This window comes from Garra rufa, chromosome 25, assembly GCF_049309525.1.
Source record: "Garra rufa chromosome 25, GarRuf1.0, whole genome shotgun sequence".
Lineage (NCBI taxonomy): Eukaryota > Metazoa > Chordata > Actinopteri > Cypriniformes > Cyprinidae > Garra > Garra rufa.
This window is the reverse complement of record NC_133385.1, coordinates 35549291-35570390: the sequence shown is the minus strand read 5'-3', so window position 1 is coordinate 35570390 and position 21100 is coordinate 35549291. Positions and strand designations below refer to the sequence as shown.

General features: G+C 36.8%; 5 protein-coding genes across 5 annotated transcripts in view; all 5 read right to left on the bottom strand.

The window, feature by feature from the left end:
• Window positions 1-1886: 1886 nt before the first annotated feature.
• Window positions 1887-2297, bottom strand: LOC141302054 (histone H3-like). The gene has a single exon (XM_073832251.1). The coding sequence runs from the start codon at window positions 2295-2297 to the stop codon at window positions 1887-1889; it is 411 nt and encodes a 136-aa protein (XP_073688352.1).
• A 1018-nt stretch (window positions 2298-3315) lies between these two features.
• LOC141301592 (uncharacterized) overlaps window positions 3316-21100 on the bottom strand; it is a 42443-nt gene continuing 24658 nt past the window's right edge. Inside the window, exon 2 of the mRNA XM_073831794.1 lies at window positions 3316-3712. Coding sequence (XP_073687895.1) covers window positions 3316-3712 — 397 coding nt within the window. The remainder of the gene's footprint in view (window positions 3713-21100) is intronic.
• Window positions 4352-4972, bottom strand: LOC141301838 (histone H1-like). Its single transcript, XM_073832035.1, has one exon. The coding sequence runs from the start codon at window positions 4970-4972 to the stop codon at window positions 4352-4354; it is 621 nt and encodes a 206-aa protein (XP_073688136.1).
• On the bottom strand, window positions 7350-7724 carry LOC141301955 (histone H2B). Its single transcript, XM_073832157.1, has one exon. It carries the CDS (start codon window positions 7722-7724, stop codon window positions 7350-7352), a length of 375 nt encoding a protein of 124 aa, XP_073688258.1.
• Window positions 8124-9127, bottom strand: LOC141301072 (histone H4). Its single transcript, XM_073831328.1, has one exon. It carries the CDS (start codon window positions 9121-9123, stop codon window positions 8812-8814), a length of 312 nt encoding a protein of 103 aa, XP_073687429.1. The 5' UTR covers window positions 9124-9127; the 3' UTR covers window positions 8124-8811.

The window sequence follows — 21100 nt, the reverse complement described above, 5'->3', positions numbered from 1 at the left end:
TATTTATTTATTTATTTATTTATTTATTATTTTAAATAAACAAGAAAAACCTAAACAATAATTAAGGTAACAGGACAGTTTGAAAAGTTACAAGAAAATGAGACCACATGCTTTAGGTAATTTTATTGCCTTCAGAAGATCCAGATGTTGAAACGTTACATTGAAAAAGTGTCTTGTAAAAATTTAAAGCAAAGATGGGATATAGAGGTACACAAAAATGCAAAATAAAATCATTTCTGAAGGATTTTAAACATTATATTTCATGTTAAAATGTAGCGTTAGAGACTGGGGACATGTACAAATGTTATATTTTCAGTGCTTTAGGTATTAAAGGTTATAAATATATATAATTTATTTATTTTGTATTAATATAGTTTAAATTTGCAGTTAGATTAATGTGCAGGAATAACATGTATTTTTATATATTTTTTAATGCACATTTGTACTGGGGACAGAAATGGACCAGGTTGGAACTTACATATAAGTAAAATGGAAGTAGGAATAGGAAATATTGAGACCGGATTGAGAAGAGAAGAATAATCAGTAATGACTAGAATCTGAATCGGCCATACTACATTAAATGGAAATCTAAATCAAATCTAGAAACATCCAAGTGAATTATGTAGGTATTGTGGAATTTAATGACACTGTTGATCAAGTCTTACAGTATGTAGTGCATATACAGTAACAATGAATGACAAACATTAGAAGTTTAAGTACTGGAGGTGAAAACAATGTTGAAACATTTAAGAACTAAACATTAACATTGCTCTGTTAAACTACCTCAAATAAAGAGAAAATTACATGAGAATTTAAAATGCTTTATTCAGAAATTTTAATAAATCATGGTGATAGAAGAACACATTTAATTTGTTATACAAATGGACCTCTTTAATTTTACTTTCAGTGAAGTCAGTTTCTCCCAATCTGCACAGTTGTTTCGTTTAGAACCATTATTACACCTGCGGACGAAAATTCATTAATAAGACATGTTGCAATATTCACTTGCAGTAACAAAAGCATTTTCCCGATGTTCCTATATCAACTAGGAAATTTGCTGCAGTTTAGCATATTATGTCATGTGTAAGGTTTACAGAAATTCGATTTATTATTATTTCCAAAAAGATACCATCCATATTCTCGGAACTAAATACTTAACCTTTCCTTTATCTCCCAATATTAAAGAAATTAATTTAAAAATTTTAAATGGAATATTTCCATCCAGTGAGTACTTAAGACTTAGATTTGGATTTGGAATTTGGATTTGATACTAACAAATGTATATTCTGTAATGATATTGAAACCACAGATCACTTGTTTTTTCATTGTATGTATGTGGATGCATTATGGTTATCCATGACTGGCTTTACCCAAAGGTACGTTACTGATATAGCTTCACCCTAAAGGGCATTAGCTATGGACTTTTAATGAATAATAGTGAAGATGATCTTCTGGTAGATAGCATCCACATGTTGGGTAAATTCAATATAAATAAGTCAAAACACTTTAAAGTAAAACTAACCTTTCGTGCATTTCATAATGAGTTTATTCTGTGTACAAAAGCCCTAAAGGTAAAAATGCAGTACATTTGTTTCCAATTATTATTATAGAATATGATTTACAAGAAAATCACCAGCCCCCCTGCATGTTTTTTTCCCCTCTCTCTCTCCGTTCTTTGTATTTTATTTGTATGCACCTGTTCTGTATATTGCGAAATAATGATGTTTTGGTATTGCTAAGTTGTTCGTACATGAACGATTGTTCAATAAAAAAAAAAAAGTCATGTGTAAGTGAGCACAGAACAACAGAGACGAGGAAATTCCACTTTGTTTGAAACATTTAGGTGGCTCTGAAAAGAGCCTTTAGGTTTATGAGAAGCTGTGGGTTTAAGCGCGCTCTCCACGAATGCGGCGAGCCAGCTGAATATCTTTGGGCATGATGGTCACTCTCTTGGCGTGGATGGCGCACAAGTTGGTGTCCTCAAACAAGCCGACCAGATAAGCCTCGCTGGACTCCTGAAGAGCCATGACAGCGGAGCTCTGGAAGCGCAGATCCGTCTTGAAATCCTGAGCGATTTCTCGGACCAGACGCTGAAAGGGAAGCTTGCGAATCAGCAGCTCGGTGGACTTCTGGTAGCGACGGATCTCTCGCAGAGCTACAGTTCCTGGCCTGTAACGATGAGGCTTCTTGACGCCGCCGGTGGCTGGAGCGCTTTTCCGAGCGGCTTTGGTAGCAAGCTGCTTCCTCGGGGCTTTTCCACCGGTGGATTTGCGAGCGGTCTGCTTGGTTCTTGCCATTTTCTCGAGTTCTCTGCTTGTTCTTCAAAACAGAATGATTTTGTTCTTGTTTGCAGCACCTTTTTAAACTCTACTGCTGCATTGGGCGGTGCCTCTGTAATCGCATTTGATTGGCTTTTGTTTTTCGTCAGAGCATGAGGTGGCCAACAGCAGTGCGTTTCCTGTTTTGTTTTGTTTTTTTCTTACAAGAGGCGGCAGTCTACGATTCCCGCTCAAATGTTATTTGTTCTTTGTCCCATTATTGGACTTTAATTAAATTTTAATTTATATTTCTTTACATTTATGTTTATCATACCATAAATACTCTGTTAAAGTACTTTTAGTATTTACACTACTCGTGACAATGGGCTTAAAATGTTTTCTATATATTTTTTAATGTTTCCCTATCCACCTATTGCAGTATAACAGCGTACATATCGTAAATGTGTGATCATACAATAATCGATTTACACTGAACATTGTAACACTTTTCTCAATTTTTTTTTATAACAGCGATATTTCTCTAAAGCAAAATTATATGACAATTACGTTTATCCTCATTCGCTGTTTGTGTCCACAGCGAAAGTAGTGACAAGTTACTTATATAGGTATGGATAGGTTCACATTTTTTCAACGCTCTTATAGAAAATGTAGGTGGCTGTGAAAAGAACATTTGGGTCTTTGAAATATCGGGATGTTGCCTTTAATTAAAAAAAAAATGTTTCCCTATCCTTCTATTGCAGCCTAACAGCATTAACATTACAAACGTGTGGTTATACATATATCGACACACAATATTTTAACTTTCGCATCTTTTTAAAGGTTATTTCGGTAACACATCGTTCTCTGACGTGTATCAAAATTCGCTTTGTACACCGCCAACATCATTATAGCCTATTAATGTAGGCAAGGGTGTGTGTCTCTTTGTTTGCACTGGTGCTCCTGTTTACCATATCATTCAAACTGCTCTTACAGAGAAAGTGGGTGGCTCTGAAAAGAGCCTTTGGTTGTTTGAAGTATTTATCAGACTGCAGCTCATTTACTTGCCCTTGGCGGGCTTCTCGGTCTTCTTGGGCAGCAGCACAGCCTGGATGTTGGGCAGCACACCGCCCTGAGCGATGGTCACTCCGCCCAGAAGTTTGTTCAGCTCCTCGTCGTTGCGCACCGCCAGCTGCAGGTGACGGGGGATGATACGGGTCTTCTTGTTGTCCCTTGCGGCGTTTCCAGCCAACTCCAAGATCTCAGCAGTGAGATACTCGAGCACAGCAGCCAAATAAACGGGAGCTCCAGCACCGACGCGCTCAGCATAGTTGCCTTTGCGAAGAAGCCTGTGAACACGACCGACGGGAAACTGCAGACCTGCTCTGGATGAGCGAGTCTTAGCCTTTGCTCTGACTTTGCCTCCGGTTTTGCCTCTTCCACTCATTATTGAAACGCTGTAGTTGTTGCTGCTGATCAATGCAGAAATAATAGGGTTGTGGCCTGACCATCAGTTTTTAAGAGCGAGTGCTCGTCGTCTATTGGCCAGAGTCTGTCACAGCTGCAAACCAATCACTGCGCGTCCCTCCAAAACTCCAAACCCCTCCCCTCTTCCAGCTTTCATTTTAATCAGTTGTAATGAATTAATGAATTGACGACGTAAATTCTTATTCCTATGAAATGCGTTTAATGCAGACGAAGGTTAAATAACCAAGGTTATACAATCGCATATTGAAATCCACATTGAATTGTCCACATAAACATATGCTTTTGTAAGTAGATCAGCCTCTTGATATTCTCTTCAAATCAAGCCAAATCATGATTTAGCTACATCAGTTAATACGTTTCAGATATTAAATTTAAGATGCTAAAGTGAATAAAAGGTAATCATCAATAAATGTTTTACGTAAGTTTATAACAATGTATTGTAGAGGTATGTATCGTTCTGAGCTAAAAGCATACACGCTCCCCGAGTTAACCGTCTCTCTCAAATGAGAATTTATTTAAGATAAAATGTTGCTCTTTAGTCGTACCAAGTAGGTGGCTCTTAAAAGAGCCGTTTTGTTTTGGGAAGAAACAAACACAAAGTGTGACATTTACTTCTTTTTGGGTGCTGCCTTTTTAGGCTTTGCTGCCTTGGGCTTCACCGTTTTAGGTTTAGCTACCTTGGCCTTCTTGGGGCTTTTGGTTGCTTTCTTAGCGGCTGCTGGCTTCTTGGCCTTTTTGGGGCTCTTGGCTGGCTTCTTAGCAGCTGCAGGCTTGACTTTCTTGGGGCTCTTTGTCGCCTTCTTTGCAGCGGTGGCGGCCGGTTTCTTCACCTTCTTGGGAGATTTCTTAGCAGCGGGTTTCTTAGCAGCAGGCTTCTTTGCTTTCACGGGGGTTTTCTTAGCGGGTTTCTTCTTGGTTTCGGTTTGCTTCTTGTTGAGCTTGAAGGAACCGGAGGCGCCAGTGCCTTTGGTCTGGACCAGGGTACCGTTGGTCACCAAACTCTTGACGGCAGTCTTGACGCGGGAGTTGTTCTTCTCCACATCGTAGCCACCCGCTGAAAGAGCCTTCTTCAGGGCGGCGAGGGACACGCCGCTTCTCTCCTTGGAGGCGGTCACGGTCTTGACGATGAGGTCCTTGACGTTCGGGCCCGCTTTCTTGGGTTTAGAGGCAGACTTCTTTTTGGGAGCTTTAGCCGGCGGAGCAGCGGCAGCTGGAGCGGTTTCGGCCATGTCTTTAGATAGATGTGTCTACACGTCGATACGGAATAGAATGAAGGGCTGCTGAGCGGCGCTGAGGTACTTAAATATCACATGAGAACCGTGTAGACTCAATACTCAGCTCCACAGAGCTTCTAGCCACTCTGAATCTGTGATTATCCGTATAAACACAAAGTAAAGCAAGTGTATCAAATCATATTTGCAGATTACGCAGATGCTAATGCTTTTTAGAGCTTAAATATAGACAACATAATAATGTATACATCTATTACTCTTTTCATATATTTTAAATGCAATTGATTCCTGCACTAGCAAAGCTGTATTTCCAGCATCATGACAGTTTTCAGTGTCACATGATTTTTCAAAAATAATTATAAAATGCTGAACAACATGCTACAAATAATAACTATTATTTTCTATGTATATTTACTTGATTTGATGAATAATAAACACTAAACAATAGCAATTCCCGCTCATAAAGCCTTTGTGATAATTACAATTACAATTACAAAAGAGAGACATGATCACCACTTAGAGAGGAAGAGAAGGAAGCCCACATTTGACCTTTTATATGCAGAGTTATGTTAATGGTAGACTCATCAACTTGCATCTATTATAAAATCAAGACTATCAAATGATAATATTCAAAGTTATTTTGAAGATCTTTCAGATTTGCAGAACACAGGATTTTTTTCAAATGCAATGTCCATCACAATGGACACCAGGTCTTGAGCGATATCAGCAGGAACCTCATCAATTAATTGTAAAACAGGTTGAGAAATTTGTTGAAGCATTTCAAAGCTAAATACAGAGCTACAAAATCTAATGTTAATGTTTTATGAATGTTGATGTAAATGAATGAAATTAATATTATTATGATTTCATTTATGTCTTCAAATTGACTATAGCCTGTAAATCAATATTTCATTGATTTTAGTGAGGAACAGCTATAGTGGATGTGTGATCAGTGAATACAATGCAATACACACATTCACACCCCCTCCATGCACACTAATACCTTGATACAATAATGCACACAATCATATATTCATCAAAACAATCAGCAAGTACACATAAACCCATTCACACACACACAAAGACATTTATACATATACTTCAATTCACCCACTTCAACCAAAAAAAAAGGGTTCAAACAACATTTTTTAGATTTCATATAATCTTACCTTTTTTCCACATTCTTACTGCATTGTTTATTTGTACAGTATGTGTTCTTTTCAAAATCTTAAACACTATTTCAACTATAGTGCACAAACTCTATTTATTATGTATGCTTAAAAAAAATGAGGATTTTTGTTTTCCTTCAGACCCAGTGTCCATTGTAGTGGACATGAGAAAAATCTAATAAAAAATGAGTTGGCACAAATCTTTCTTTTTTAGACTCATTTATATGTTGGAGAAGAGCAAATATCAAGTAGGTAAACATTTTTTTGTTCAGTGAAAAAAATTCAGGTCTGAAGGAGTTAAATCAACTCTTGAAGAGAACTTGGATTTAAGCAAATATCATGGACTTAAGAAATCAGTTAATGCACCAATAAAAAACTAAAGCAAAAACACCTTCATTGCCTGATTTCACAGACAGGGTTAAGATAACACCAGGACCAGGCTTTAATTTAATTTTAACTTTTAAGTATCTTTTATAAACGTGGCTAAGAAAAATAACATAACTGGTGTTTATCTTGAGACAAAACAATGTACTTAACGTGTACTACATTAACTACCTTTTTATTATATTTTACGTAATATGTGTAATGTGACTGATTAAGGCGTTTATTGTGTTGCTACTGACTTAAAGACGATATTTCACTTGGATGGACAACACATTTATACAATACAACTCAAGACATGCATTTCAAGCCTTTCACTTTGGGATTTGAAAATCCCACTAAAAAAAAGCATTGTATGTACAGTTACCGAACAACTCAGATAATTAAATTAACATTTTTTTTTTTTTTAAGGTGGGTGGCTCTTAAAAGAGCCTTTGAGTTTCTATGATCGTACGGGTAATTTTACTCTCCAAAGCCGTACAGAGTGCGTCCCTGTCGTTTCAGAGCAAATACGACATCCATGGCGGTGACGGTCTTTCTCTGATAATTGCGTCGTTATTTTTTGTCAACATTGTGATGAAACTACTTGATTTACACGATTATTAACATAAATCACTGTGTATGATGTTAAAGCGCATATAACCAAGATAAATACATCTTTTAAACCAGTGTTTTATAAGCGGTTTCCTTTATCTGCAAAAGACGCTAAAAACACCTCTAGTTAACAATTTTACCAGCCACATTTAACCAAATGAAAGCTCTTTAGACGAGAATATGGGTGGCTCTTAAAAGAGCCTTTTGGGTAGCTTAAGTCAGATCATTCTTTACTTAGAGCTGGTGTATTTGGTCACTGCCTTTGTGCCCTCAGACACGGCGTGTTTGGCCAGTTCACCGGGCAGCAGCAGACGCACAGCGGTCTGGATCTCTCTAGATGTGATGGTGGAGCGCTTGTTGTAGTGAGCCAGACGAGATGATTCACCGGCGATGCGCTCGAAGATATCGTTGACGAAAGAGTTCATGATCCCCATCGCTTTAGAGGAGATACCAGTATCGGGGTGAACCTGCTTCAACACTTTGTAGACGTAGATAGCATAACTTTCCTTCCTGGATCTCTTGCGCTTCTTTCCTCCTTTGCCGGCGGTCTTGGTGACAGCCTTCTTCGAACCCTTCTTGGGAGCAGACTTCGCTGGTTCAGGCATGTTGATTCGCGGTGAACAACACAATAGCGTTTTGGAACTGGAAGCATGTACTGGCCATTTATTGAAAGCTCATGCTAATTTAAGAGGGCTGGGGTTCCCCTCCCTGATTGTGTGTTTTTGCGCATGAATGAATGAAGCGTATTTCATTGGTTGGAAATGGGTGGCTAAACAGACACATCCGCCAATCACAGGCTTCTAAATTTGAACGCTTCCCGTCGCCTCCCCCACAGGGATCTTTTTCTTAGTTTCCCGCTCAAATGTCAGTGATAAACGCAATCATAAAAGAACAAAAGCAAAACCAGTCATAAGGATCTTTTTTTTTTTTTTAATTGAGATTTATACGTCATCTGAAAGCTGAATAAATAGCTGAATACATTAATTGAGTTATGGTTTGTTAGGATAGGACAAAATCACCTTTTAAAGTTGTCCAAATGAAGTTCTTAGGAATGCATATTTCTAATCAAATTAATGCAAATTAAGTTTTGATATATTGATGGTGGGAAAATTTACTAAATATCTTCACGGAACATAATCTTTACTTAATATCCTAATGATTTTTAGCATTAAAGAAAAATCGATCATTTGACCCATACAATGTGCTTGTGGCTATTGCTACAAATATATCCGTGCTACTAAGGACTGGTTTTGTAGTCCGGGGTCAACATTGCATTTTAAATAGAAAACAGATTGTCATGGCAAAATTTCAGAAATCAGTTGACACCAATAAAAGTTTGGGCAACAAAGACTTTACCGCCTGGTTTCACAGACAGGGCTTTGACTAAGCCAAGATTATGTCATAGTTCAATTTGGACATTTAAATATTTTTAATAAACGTTTCCTCCAGTTAAAACAGCTCAGGCATGCATTTAAGCTTCGGACTAGGCTTAAGTTTTGTCTGTGAAGCGGGGTATATATCAAAGCGTGTTGAAAGTATTTATTTCGGGATACAATTTAAAAAAATAATTACGATTGTGTTCATATGCAAGATAGTTATTAAACAAATCAAACACAATGAAGTGAACTCTTTCTTGTAAAAGTGGGTGGCTCTTAAAAGAGCCTTTGGGTTTATATGCTAGTATAGAAACGTTTAACCTCCAAAGCCGTACAGAGTGCGTCCCTGTCGTTTCAGAGCATACACGACATCCATGGCGGTAACGGTCTTTCTCTTGGCGTGCTCAGTGTAGGTAACGGCATCGCGGATCACGTTCTCCAGAAACACTTTAAGCACACCGCGGGTCTCCTCGTAGATCAGACCAGAAATACGCTTGACACCGCCACGGCGAGCGAGACGACGGATAGCGGGTTTGGTGATTCCCTGGATGTTATCACGCAAAACTTTACGGTGACGCTTAGCGCCTCCTTTTCCGAGTCCCTTGCCGCCTTTGCCTCTTCCAGACATGATTACAAATCTTCAAGCTTCTACGCTACAAAAAAATTTGTGAAAACTAAGGGTTTGCGAGAAGAGCTTTATAGTACCCTACAGGACCTAATTGAAACCCGTAAAGGCGGAGCTATGCTACATCATACGATGCACGTCATGATTGCATGTTGGAGCAGAACTAGATGAGGCTAAATGTCAGATAAATAAACTCTTTGAATTTGAATGAGATACGAATTGACGTAAAAATCAACAAGGCAGAAACAAATGCAATCAAAAAGGAAAATTAATTAATAAGTATCAAAACCTTTACGACAAAGAAAATCAGAATCAGAAAGATTTGTATTTATTTTACTCTAGCCAGGTTTGCAAATACAATGATTTTTTAAAATTATTGTTTTTTATTTATATATAATAATTTATTTTTGAGGAGCTCTTGGTACATACATACATAAATAATCATTCATATATGAATAGGAAAACATTTAAATAAAACGAAGAGACATAATAACAAACAACAACAACAACAACAACAACATGATATACATCTGGAACAGTACATCAATTAGAAATGATTGGAAAACTGGAAATGGAGGTGGAGTAACAACTTTTGTACAGTATGAAGTAAGATATAAGTTAATAAGTATAGATAAAGAAAATGAAGCAATAGTAATTAAAGTTTCGGCAGGAATATAATAAAAAAGATAATATTAATAAATTATTATAACCCATGTGAAATAATTTATTCTGTGCTAAATAATATAGTTGGGGATATACAAGGTAAAATAGTATGGTGTGGGGATTTTTTTGTGCATAATGTAATATGGGGTAGTAAGAAGATTGATGCAAATGGTGTAGCAACAGAGGAGTATTTAGAGGAAAATGGATTAGTATGCTTAAATGTAGGAACAGATACAAGGTAGCCTATAATAGTAGTCAGAATACGGAAAGTGCAATAGATTTACAGTTTTTCTTGATTGCTTTGACCTGGTTAAAGAAACTAGTATCCACTCAATCTTCATCATCACTATCTCAGCAGAGCAGAAGACACGTCTTGCAAATGCGTTTCTCACTGGATTGACACATTTCCCCCACCCTGTTGCAAAACAGTTAACACGGATGTCATTCAAGCAGTCCAAACTCCATTGTTTCAGCTATGGTAACCAAACAGAAACCATCTATTCCTAACTATTAGAAACTACCTAGATCAGTATGAAATCAATGTAGCACCTGTTTGATACTCCTTCACACAAATCTTCAATTAGCAATTAGTCTGCAGGCCTTATAAAAAAAAAGGTGCCACATTTGTGTTGTTCTTTGCCAGCATGGATGGAGGAGGTCTAACGCAGTTGAGAGTGTGAGTAAGAGGTAGAGGGGTCCAATGAAGAGGAGGATCATTTTTACAGCATTTCAGTTTTCAGACACGGTTTGAAAAAATGAATCAAATAATTTCTTATTCTGGATCCAATTCTTTGCAAAAAGGCAAATTTGACACAGCTTATATAGAAAGACAACAAATGGCACTGGCAATAGGCTACAATGACAAGCAAAGGTGCACTGATTTGAGTTCTGTATTTTGCATTTTGTTGTCCATTGTGTAATGATTGACTGAAAGAGCTCATAGACTTGTTTGCAAGTTGTGTTGTAAAGTTTGCTTTTGTTGCATATTTTAAATGTTTTGGCACGGTTAGAGCCCTTTGCAAACAAAATGTGTCATTTTGAACACGATTGCCACTGTTTAGGCCTGTGTGTTAAGTGTTTTGAAAATGTGGAGTTTGAGTTGACGAATGCATCAAAGCAATCAAGAAAAACTGTAACTATAGTATCAAATAGCATTGCAGTAATTTCTATAGGAGGTGCTCAAAGAAGCACTAGTTGCGAGCGATCACTTTCCAATTAATATAAGAATAGGAATTGTATTTCCTCTAGAAGAGGTTAAAACAATATCAAGATGGAAGTTAAATAAAGCAAATTGGGAATTGTTTCTAGAAAAAGGTAAAATTGAATATGAACAATTAAATAATGAAGGTGTATTAGATGAAGATGAATATAATAGAAAGCCAGTGGAAATTATTATACTATCAGCAAAATAATTAATTCCAAAAAGTTCAAGTAAGGGAGGGATAAAAATTGGGCCGTGGTGGAATGAAATTTGTAGCATTTAGGCATCTAAAGAAACATCATTCATTGGAAACTTTAATCCAGTTCAAAAAATCTCAGGCAGTAGTTCGGAAAAGCCGATTAAACCAGCTAAACGGAACTATTGGAGGCAGTATTGCCAGCCTTGAAACAACATACAGCACTACATAATTTTCCTACAAGTTTGATTACAGAACATAATCATTTCAATTAGTGTTCATCATCTGTTTGATTACACAGTTACTGATTTTAACATTTATATCATATGTACATCGACTTAACATACAGTATTCACCACTAATAAGCTACTAAATATATTGTAGTAGCCAAAACTTTTGTACAGCTGCTTTGCAACGATTTGTATTGTGAAAAGCGCTATACAAATAAACTTGAATTGAATTGAAGTATTGCAATAGTATAGGAAGAGAAACTCTGTTATCGGATATCTGGGATATGGTTAGGAACATTAGTGGAATTAGGAGGAGCTATGTAATTCCAGTATTGATAAGTGGAAAGAAAACAGCTGTTAGTAATATAGAAAAAGCACAACTTCTAGCTAAGACTTTAGTAAAAACATACAGCTCAGAAAACTTGTCTGAATTAGCTAAGAAAGCTAGAGATAGAACGCTTGCTTTGAATCCTGGAGTAAATTTTAGAAAAGCAGCAACAAATATGAGTTTAGAAGTACCTTTTAGTTTGTTTGAATTAAAAAGGGCAATTTTGAATGTAGAGCAGTCAGCAGGGAATGATGACGTGTGTTATGGTATGTTGGCTCACACGAAAGACAGTGTTGTTCTCAGTGTTGTTCTATGTTGTCCTCAAGCTATTTAATAAAATGTGGGACTTTGGGAAAATCCCAGTAGAATGGAAACAGTCTATTATAGTACCTATACTTAAACCTGGATAGGAAAGATGCTTCAGATCCAACAAACTATAGACCTATAGCGCTAACTTCGCAACTAGGGAAAACAATGGAAAGAATGGTAACTGAAAGAATAACATATTATTTAGAAAAAAAGAAACTTGATATCACCTTATCAAAGTGGTTTTCGAAAAGGGAGAAATATAGGATGCGGTATTAATCTTGGAATTAGAAATCAGGAAAGCACAGGTAAATAAGCAAATAGTGTTAGCAGTGTTTTTCGATATAGAAAAGGCTTATGACATGTTATGGAGAGAAGGGTTGCTTATTAAGTTAAATAAATTAAGTGTGGGAGGCAGGCTGTACAACTGGGTTTTGAAGTTTCTTTTTGATAGGACCATAAAAGTTAGAGTAGGTACTGAATATTCAGGAATATATCACATGGAAAACGGGATCCCTCAGGGCAGTGTATGCAACCCAGTTCTTTTGTAATGTCATGAGAAAATGATATATTTGATGAAATTAATGCAAGCATAGGTAAATCTCTGTATGCTGACGATGGGGCCCTGTGGATTAGGGGGCAGAATTTGAGGTTTATAGAGAAGAAAATGCAAAAAGCAATTTTAACCCTCCTGTTATCCTTGGGATCAATTTGACCCCATTCAATGTTTAACGTATGTACATATATAATTTATTTATTTATTTATTTTTATTTTTTGACTTTTTTTTTTTTTTATGACTTTTCCTGATTTAATGGGGAAAACTTGGTAAACATAAAATTAACATGATATTATTTTTTCAATGCCCTGTACACATTTTGTCACATCGGTGTTCTTTGACCCCAGGATCTTTTTGCTGTATAAAACATAAGAAATATAAAAAATTTACACACATTTGTTTTGGGTGATATTGAGGTCACTATAACATGCTATGCTTTTATAATATGCACTATAATTTTATATGTTAAGTATAATAATAATAATAATAATAATAAAAAAAAAAACACAACCATACCTGTAGTATTGCGAGAACCACTGACAGTTCACATGACATGGGGGTAGGGGGAATCCTAGTCTCGCGTAGCCAGACCTTCAGACTGACGGCTGAAGGTCTGGAATTCATGGAAGCTTTAGTTGGCCAAGGCCCGCCCATAAGACCGTTTGATCGACATGTCAAACAACCAATCACAGTTCGTTTCGTTCAGTGTCACGTTTCGGGGCGTGGAGATGCTCCCACAACAACAGACTAGCGTGCAACAAGTCAGTCATTGAAATAACCAGCATTGAAAGATAACGAAGAAGAGGGAGAAAAAGCAGTAAGTCAGTAATTTGTTCGCGAACGTGGCAAATGTGTATAACAACAATGGCGTCTGCATAAGCACCTTTTAGCAAAACGCTGAATTAATCAGTCTGCGCTTTGTTTCCCGGCGGAACGAATATAAACGCGACACTTGCGTCTCCTGGAAATCCGGTCAAATTCAACGAATCAGATGACGACTTCGACATTCCTGAAGTGTTTCCAGTTAAGTGTACCATATGCATCAGACGTTTAGCCAACGTTCCGTGGGCGTGACGTCTGAGGCTGAGACTAGGGGAATCCTAATTCAAACGAGAACTTTGATATTTCCCATGTTTTTTTGTGGGAGGAGAAAACATAATTCACATGGTTTACGGGGTAGGTGCAAAGCTATAAAAGCTTGCACAGAAGCTTTCTAATCTATTTCTCTTTGTGCTCTGTGGGCTCTCACTTTAAGCTCTCTCAATTGAAAATGGCCTCTAAGCAAAGGTTTTCTGTCAGTGAGATTTTGTCACAGGTGTTTGACAGTAAAAGTGGGGGGCTGTATTTCAGAGTGTTGTTAAGTAGTCAACAAAGACATCAATTACCTGACACTAATCTTTTAGCAAAAAAAAAAAAAAAAAAATCATATTCTGGAGGTTTTAAATTGCTGGGGTCAAATTGACCCCAGTGGAAAAAAGGTGTTAGCGGATTTTAGGGTAACAGGAGGGTTAAAGGTAGAGCAATGGGCAAATAAATGGGCTTTTAAACTATCGATAACTAAAACGCATGTTATTTGCTTTTCTAGAAGACATAAGGAAATAACGCTTAAGCTATATGGCCAAACTCTTGAGCAAGTCAAAGTTGTTAGATTTCTTGGAACACTTCTAGATGAAAAGTTAACCTGGAAACAGCATATAGAGAAAATAAAAGGAAAAACCAAGAAAGTTAGCAAACTTTTGAGATGTTTAGTTGGAAAAGATGTTTAGTTGGAAACTAACATCAATGCTAAATATTTATCAGGCTGTTATGAGAGCCTTGTTTGACTATGGGTGTGTAGCTTATATGTCGGCTGCACACTGTAAACCCTAATAAGTTCAGACTACTCAAATGATTTGAGGAAAGTGATTCCCTCAGTTCGTTTGAGTAATGGGAAAATGACAACTCGATTTATTGAGTTGAACGAATGTGGTCTCTTCATTGAATTAACTTAAATGTTTAAGTACAGATAACTTAAAAGGGCTAACAGACTAAACTTCCTAAATTTTCAGCTTATATATAAATATATATATTCTACTTGTATTAAATAATTTATAAATCATTAAAACAAGGTTTTTTTTCCACATCAACCACTTTATTAGGCTTATACTGCATTTACATTACTTATAACAGTAAGCTCACATTTATAAAATTCATGAACAAAATCATGAGCTCCTTTTTTAACAGTAAACTCATATTTTTGTCTGTAAGCCCACACTGTCATATTTTTAAAAGACATATGTACAACAAAATAGCTAATTTTTAATTTTAACAGTAAGCTCACATTTCCAGAAAGACATGAACAACAGCATCATGAGCTTACATTTTTTAAAGTACATTCACATTTTTTAACAGTAAACTCCTATTTTTGACTGTAAACTCACATTTAATATCACATTTTTAAACAAAACAGCTCATTTTTAATAGTAAGCTTACATTTTTAAAAGACATGAACAACAACATAAGCATTTTTTTTAACAGTTAACTGTTTTAAATGTAAACCTATTATTTATTTATTTTTTCACATTTTTACAAGACAAATTTGAGATATACCAGTTCCTTGGAGTGTGTGTTATACAAAAAAAAAAAAAAAAAAAGGTGTTTCTTCTCTGTTGGTGAAAGTCTTACTGACTGTTAACATAAACATGTTTTTAATTTCCAATGTAAAGGTCATTTTCATTTTTTTTTTCTCAGCTGACAAGAAAAGCACAAAACCTGTAACATAAATTTGTCCAAACAGAAGGCACATTGATTCAGGAAGGTCACTTAGATTGTCCACCACTTTTCCAAGAGTTGAGAGGCTGAAGAGTAGTCCCATCTTCAACTATTACAATCCCCACTGACAACAGCAAGATTTGAGCTGTGATCATCAGACATCTATTAAAGATGAAAAAACATTATCAAATTAAAGTTAATTCACATGCATGCAAGCTCATGTAGATTTCAAACAGTGCAACTTAATCTTAAGGAACAGTTCACCCAAAAATGCAAATTCTGTCATTGCTCACTCTCATGTCATTCCACACCCCTAACACCTTTGTTCTTCTTCCAAACAAAAATTAAGATTTTTTTTAAGGAAACCCAAGAGATTTCTGTTTCTCCAGAGATCCAATGTAACATTTTCAAGGTCTAGAAAAAAAATCCATGAGACTTCAGTGGTTTAAACTCAATTTTATGAAGCAGCGCGAGTGTTTAGTGCAAAAACATGTAATTTACCACTTACAAAATAAAATTATTCAAGGCCTGTTCAGATTTCAGATCTTGCGTGAACACAAAACACATGCACTGTGATGCTCTCGTGAACATGCATTGGGGATCTGTATTTTTAATAGTTTTTATAGTTTGTTTCATGCAAACCTAAGCATGTGCGTTGTTTAATAAAATTGAGGTTAAATCACTGGAACCACATGTCTTTCTTACCTTTTCTTGTCCGTCTATGGAGAAATGGAAAACTCTTGAAAATTATTTTAAAAATCTTCATTTGTGTTCCAAAGAGGAACGGAAGTCTTACGAATATGGAATGACACGAGGGTAACTACTGACAAAATTCTAATTTTTGAGTGAAATAACACTTTAGATTCAAATTTATATAATGAGTGTGAGTGATCTAATGTGTGCTTGTCTTTTTGACATTATTTTCTACATGGAATACTTACCAAACATGTCGAAGAAATCCCCAAACATCTCCAAACACAAGAGGTGGTCCTTGGAGCACAAGAGTTCGGTCGGCTCTGACAACTTCTGTGTGAAAACAAAAAAAACAATTATATTAAATCTAACCACTGGCTATTACTACTTTTTTTTTTTAATGAAATTCATAACAGCATTTAAATCAGGGGTGTCAATTCTTGGAGGGACAGAGCCCTGCAGAGTTTAGATGAAATCCTAATTAAACACACCTGATCCAACTACGTTAACGTTGTTACAACATTTTTGCACGTCTTTCCCGACAATAAAAAGTCAACAAATCGCTCACAGGGACATGTAAAACAGTCACAGCTCTGCTAATGGTAACTTGATTAAAAACAAAATGCAGATAGGATTGAATACATTTTATAAAATCTATTAAAAACGAATAATTAATATTATGCACCAAGAACACATTACATGAACAGAATTATTAATTAAAAACATAGGCCTATCTCTGTAAATGTGTCACAATTTCGTTAATTTTTAGCTTTGCATTGTTCTCCTCATGAAACCTTTAGTAAACCTGCATTAATAGCCACACGGATGCAATATACTGTTACAAACGTATTTTCATTCTCAACTGTTTGTGACCATTTAAGACATAACTGACAAGGGTTTACGTGAATAATCACCAAGCGAGCGCCTCATTTTGAAATATTTTTGCGTGCATTTGACCGTTTATGCGCGCACCTTGAGGTAAAAGCGAACTTTAACGGTACATGTCCGAGTTTTGTTCCCTCATAAGCGCATACACAACAGCGCAAGTTCTCATTCTCGCTTTTAAAAACACAACATCAAAGAAACATTAATAAATTAAGCAAGTCACAACGTACAGGCGTGTTAAACATTAACTTACCAGCGTAATCCATGGGCCTTCGTCACGACCGACTCCATCCCTGTCCCTGCCTGCTTCACGACCGCCTGCCTGCAAGTGCCGCTGGGGGAGGGAAAAAAGTTAAGCGGGAAATTCAAATGTTCTTATAGAAATTTAGAAACTCCGGCATATTTATAAGTACAAAATACTCCAAAAATAAAACGGAACCAAGCAAAATTTACACTTATATTTTACCATTAACCTACCTGTGTAACTTCACTCTAATGAATCTTTCACGACGGCTTTCTTCCCGCCTGCTTTACCGCCAGCTTACTTGTGCTGCTACTGGAGCAAAACAAAAAATAGCATTGGAATAACGTGTAAATCAATTAAAAAAAATGTATATGAGCGTTTAAATCTCTACTTACTGATTTAACTTTTGTCTTTCTTGTGTCAGATGGTTTCTGCTAGTAGGGCTGGGAATCGATTCCAAAAAGAATCGATTCCTCGATTCCGAGGCATTGGGAATCGAGAGTCGATTCCAACGTTTGGAATCGATCCTCTCAAGTGGAATCGACTCCTCATTCAGAGCCGTTTTCAGTTCAACAAAACTTACCTCTTAAACGGAAGGCTGCATTCCATGAAGGCTATATTTCGGGTGCAAGTCATCAAACGTCGATTGACGAAAATAAACGTAATAAAAACGACTCATTACTAAACTCGTCTGAGTTTAAGGATGCAGCCTTCAGCTTGAGAAGCACTCATTAATTTGCCTCTTGCTCGCTAATAGTTATTATAGTCAGATACATTTCCACGAAAAGATTCGTTCGGATAGATCATTTAAATGAACCAGTTCAAAAAACGATTCAGATGTTATTTTATGGGAGAACTGGCTCATGATGTCCACAATTTTGAGCGCTGCACGACAGAATAGATCATTACGTGTCTTGATCTTATTTACATCTTAAATAAATGCTATTTTTAATCTTTCTATCAGCCATTGATAACTCTGAAAGAAAATGCAGAGAGCACGTATCAGTGGCCGAGAGCGCATCTGATTGACAGCTACGCCTCGAGCTCTTATATCCACGAGCTCTTATATCATCCTGCATTAATTACGAAATTATAGCTCTTATATCAGTGTTGTTGTTAAAATTCTGTTTATTTTGTTTCAGTGTATAGTTTGCTAATTTTGTCATTTTATATACGTCACGTCTTGTTTTATTCATGCAATAAATGCATGTCCACTGCTGAGCTGTGGGTTATGACTAACTTCCTGGGCAATGAATTACAATTTGAAATCAGTCAGAGCTACAAATGAAGCTTCATATTATGAGAAGGTAACTTTATACGACCTAATTACATCCTGCATTTATTGCGAAATTAGTTTCCTCCAATCTAAAAAACAAGAATCGAAAAAGAATCGAAACAACAGTGAGGAATCGATTCTGGAATCGAATCCAATCGATTCCAGAACCAGGAATCGGAATCGATTCCAAAATTTTCGGAATCGAACAGCCCTATCTGCTAGTGCGTCTGTCCTGCTGGTTCTTCAGCAAAATTCAGCATGATGAGAAAAAATACCGCCTTGTGTCATATAACTTATATCGACCAATCAGCGCGGTTGTCAAAGCAGAATTTCAAGTGCGACCAATCATTTTAAATAGACATTGTGAATCTTTCAAATTAATTAAAATGTTGAGTTCAGATAACTTAAAATATCAATTAAAAAGTTTTTTGCTGCCAAATGAGTAAGTTAACCACACCTGTTTAAGTTTTGATGCCAAAACTTGGTATTTTAAGTAATGTCAAGTTATATTAACTTAATCTCTTTATTAATGACAACAGTGGGGTTTACAGTGCAGACAGTCACCTTAAGAAGTTGGATGTGGAACAGGCACGGAGCCTTTTAAAGGGATAGTTTGAGCATTTAAGACATGAAGTTGTATTCAATCCTTATCAGCACTATAGTGTATACACACTGACCCACACTGCGTTCACCTCCCTGGTCAGAGTTCTGGCCGCTGGAAGTTTTTCAAGAAAGTAGTCACGGTTAGTTTCCGGGGCCTCAAAACTGTGCGTTTTTACGTGAAAAAAATGTATGCGTTTCAAAGCTTGATTAATTTACATCACAAAAAACACTCCCGACAAAAATCATACCTCAGTTTTAATCGGCACTATTTTCTTTCCGTTTCCATCAATCCGCGCTGCTGTCAGTTCGCACGTTCAGATCAGCTGTTCCCACTGCACACTCGAATGACAACGACGTAAATAGTAGAAAATTAACAATGGTGTGTAGAAAATACTTTTTGTTAATGCTTTTAAATTTGTGTTTTGGTTGTTCTGTGCTTATGAGAATACAGAATGTTCTGTGCTTAATGAAAAGACAAAGTGTACACTATGTAACAGAATCTGTTTAGTAAAATGTGTGCGTGTAGTTGCGAACTCTCTACATTTATGTCATTTCTGAGAAACCTTTGTTTACAGGCACGTAGGAGAAAAGAAGCCCTGCAAAAGTAGTAGCAATTTGAAGGTCACTTTAGACTAGACTTTTGGTCACTCTAAGAAGAAGAATGGGATGGGGCTGTATTTTCTTCTCTGTGCAGGAACGGGTTGGCGATAACAGGCCCTGATTGGAGGAGAATGGTTGAACGATATCAGGAGGAGAGGCCTGCAGAATCAAGAATATAAATGCATATTTTAGCTTTGTGAGACATTCCTGGACTGCCCAGAATGTCAGATTTGATATTGGCTGTTCTGGAATCCTGAGCTCAGCACTCTTTGATTTTACTATTAAATTGGCTTTAAACTTTGACGCGGACTCGAGCTGTTTTATTTAAAGGGCGAATAAACGAGCTGGGGGGAAGTAGGTATTTTTACAATACCGGAAACTTCCAACAGGTGCGAACTTGTAAATTCCCAGGTTGTGACCACAAGAATGTGCAGGGATCGCCGTTCAGATTCCATCGTTTTCCTGTTTCTGATATAGTTATGAGACAGCTTTGGCTGGTTGCCATCGGCTACTCTGCGGGAGCTAAAATATCCAGTATCAAGGATTTTCGTGTGTGCAGTGCTCACTTCAGCGAAGACGATTACATCCCCAACCAAGGAGGAAAAATCAAAAAACGGATTTTAAAGAGTTCTGCTGTACCAGTACCACGGGTAAGCTCTATTTACTAACTTTATGTCACATACGACAGGTTTATTTTGAAGCTAATGTCGGTTTTTAGGCTAACGTTACACTGAGAATATTCTAACCGGGGCAGTGATAGCATCGAAAATAATCGACTGTCTATGTGGTGAGAAAATCGGCAAATGTCATAACTAATTAATTTAATTGAATCTATATAACACAACAAAATATGATGCTTTGCTATATTTGTTATTTTCTGTAACTATGCGGAACGTGTGTCGGTATCATCGTGTTTATAAGTGTGCTTGAAGTCACATACATACAGGTAGGTCTAAACCAGGTATCTCCAACTCCGGTCATCGTGAGCTACATTCCTGCAGCTCGATGTTTTCCTATGACAGGACACCTTTCTCAAATGAGACATTCTGTACAAGCCTGCTAATTACCCGTTGATTTGAGTCAGGTGTGTTGCATCAGAGAAAAACTAAAACCAGCAAGACAGTAGCTCACGAGGACTGGAGATCCCATGTCTAAACTGTACAGTAAACAATCGATGTTTAGACTCCTGTGGAAATCACGTGAAACGAGGTCTAATATAAAAATAAATATATAGTCTGTTCCGTCTGACATTGTGCTAAAATTGGTTTCATCATCAGAAGTTTCGTAGTCAGACATGTTGTCAGCGAGTCGCGCTATCAACAGCTGATCGGAACGTGCGAACTGACAGCAGCGCGGATTGATGGAAACGGAAAGAATATAGTGCCGATTAAAACTGAGGTATGATTTTTGTCAGGAGTGTTTTTTGTGATGTAAATTAATCAAGCTT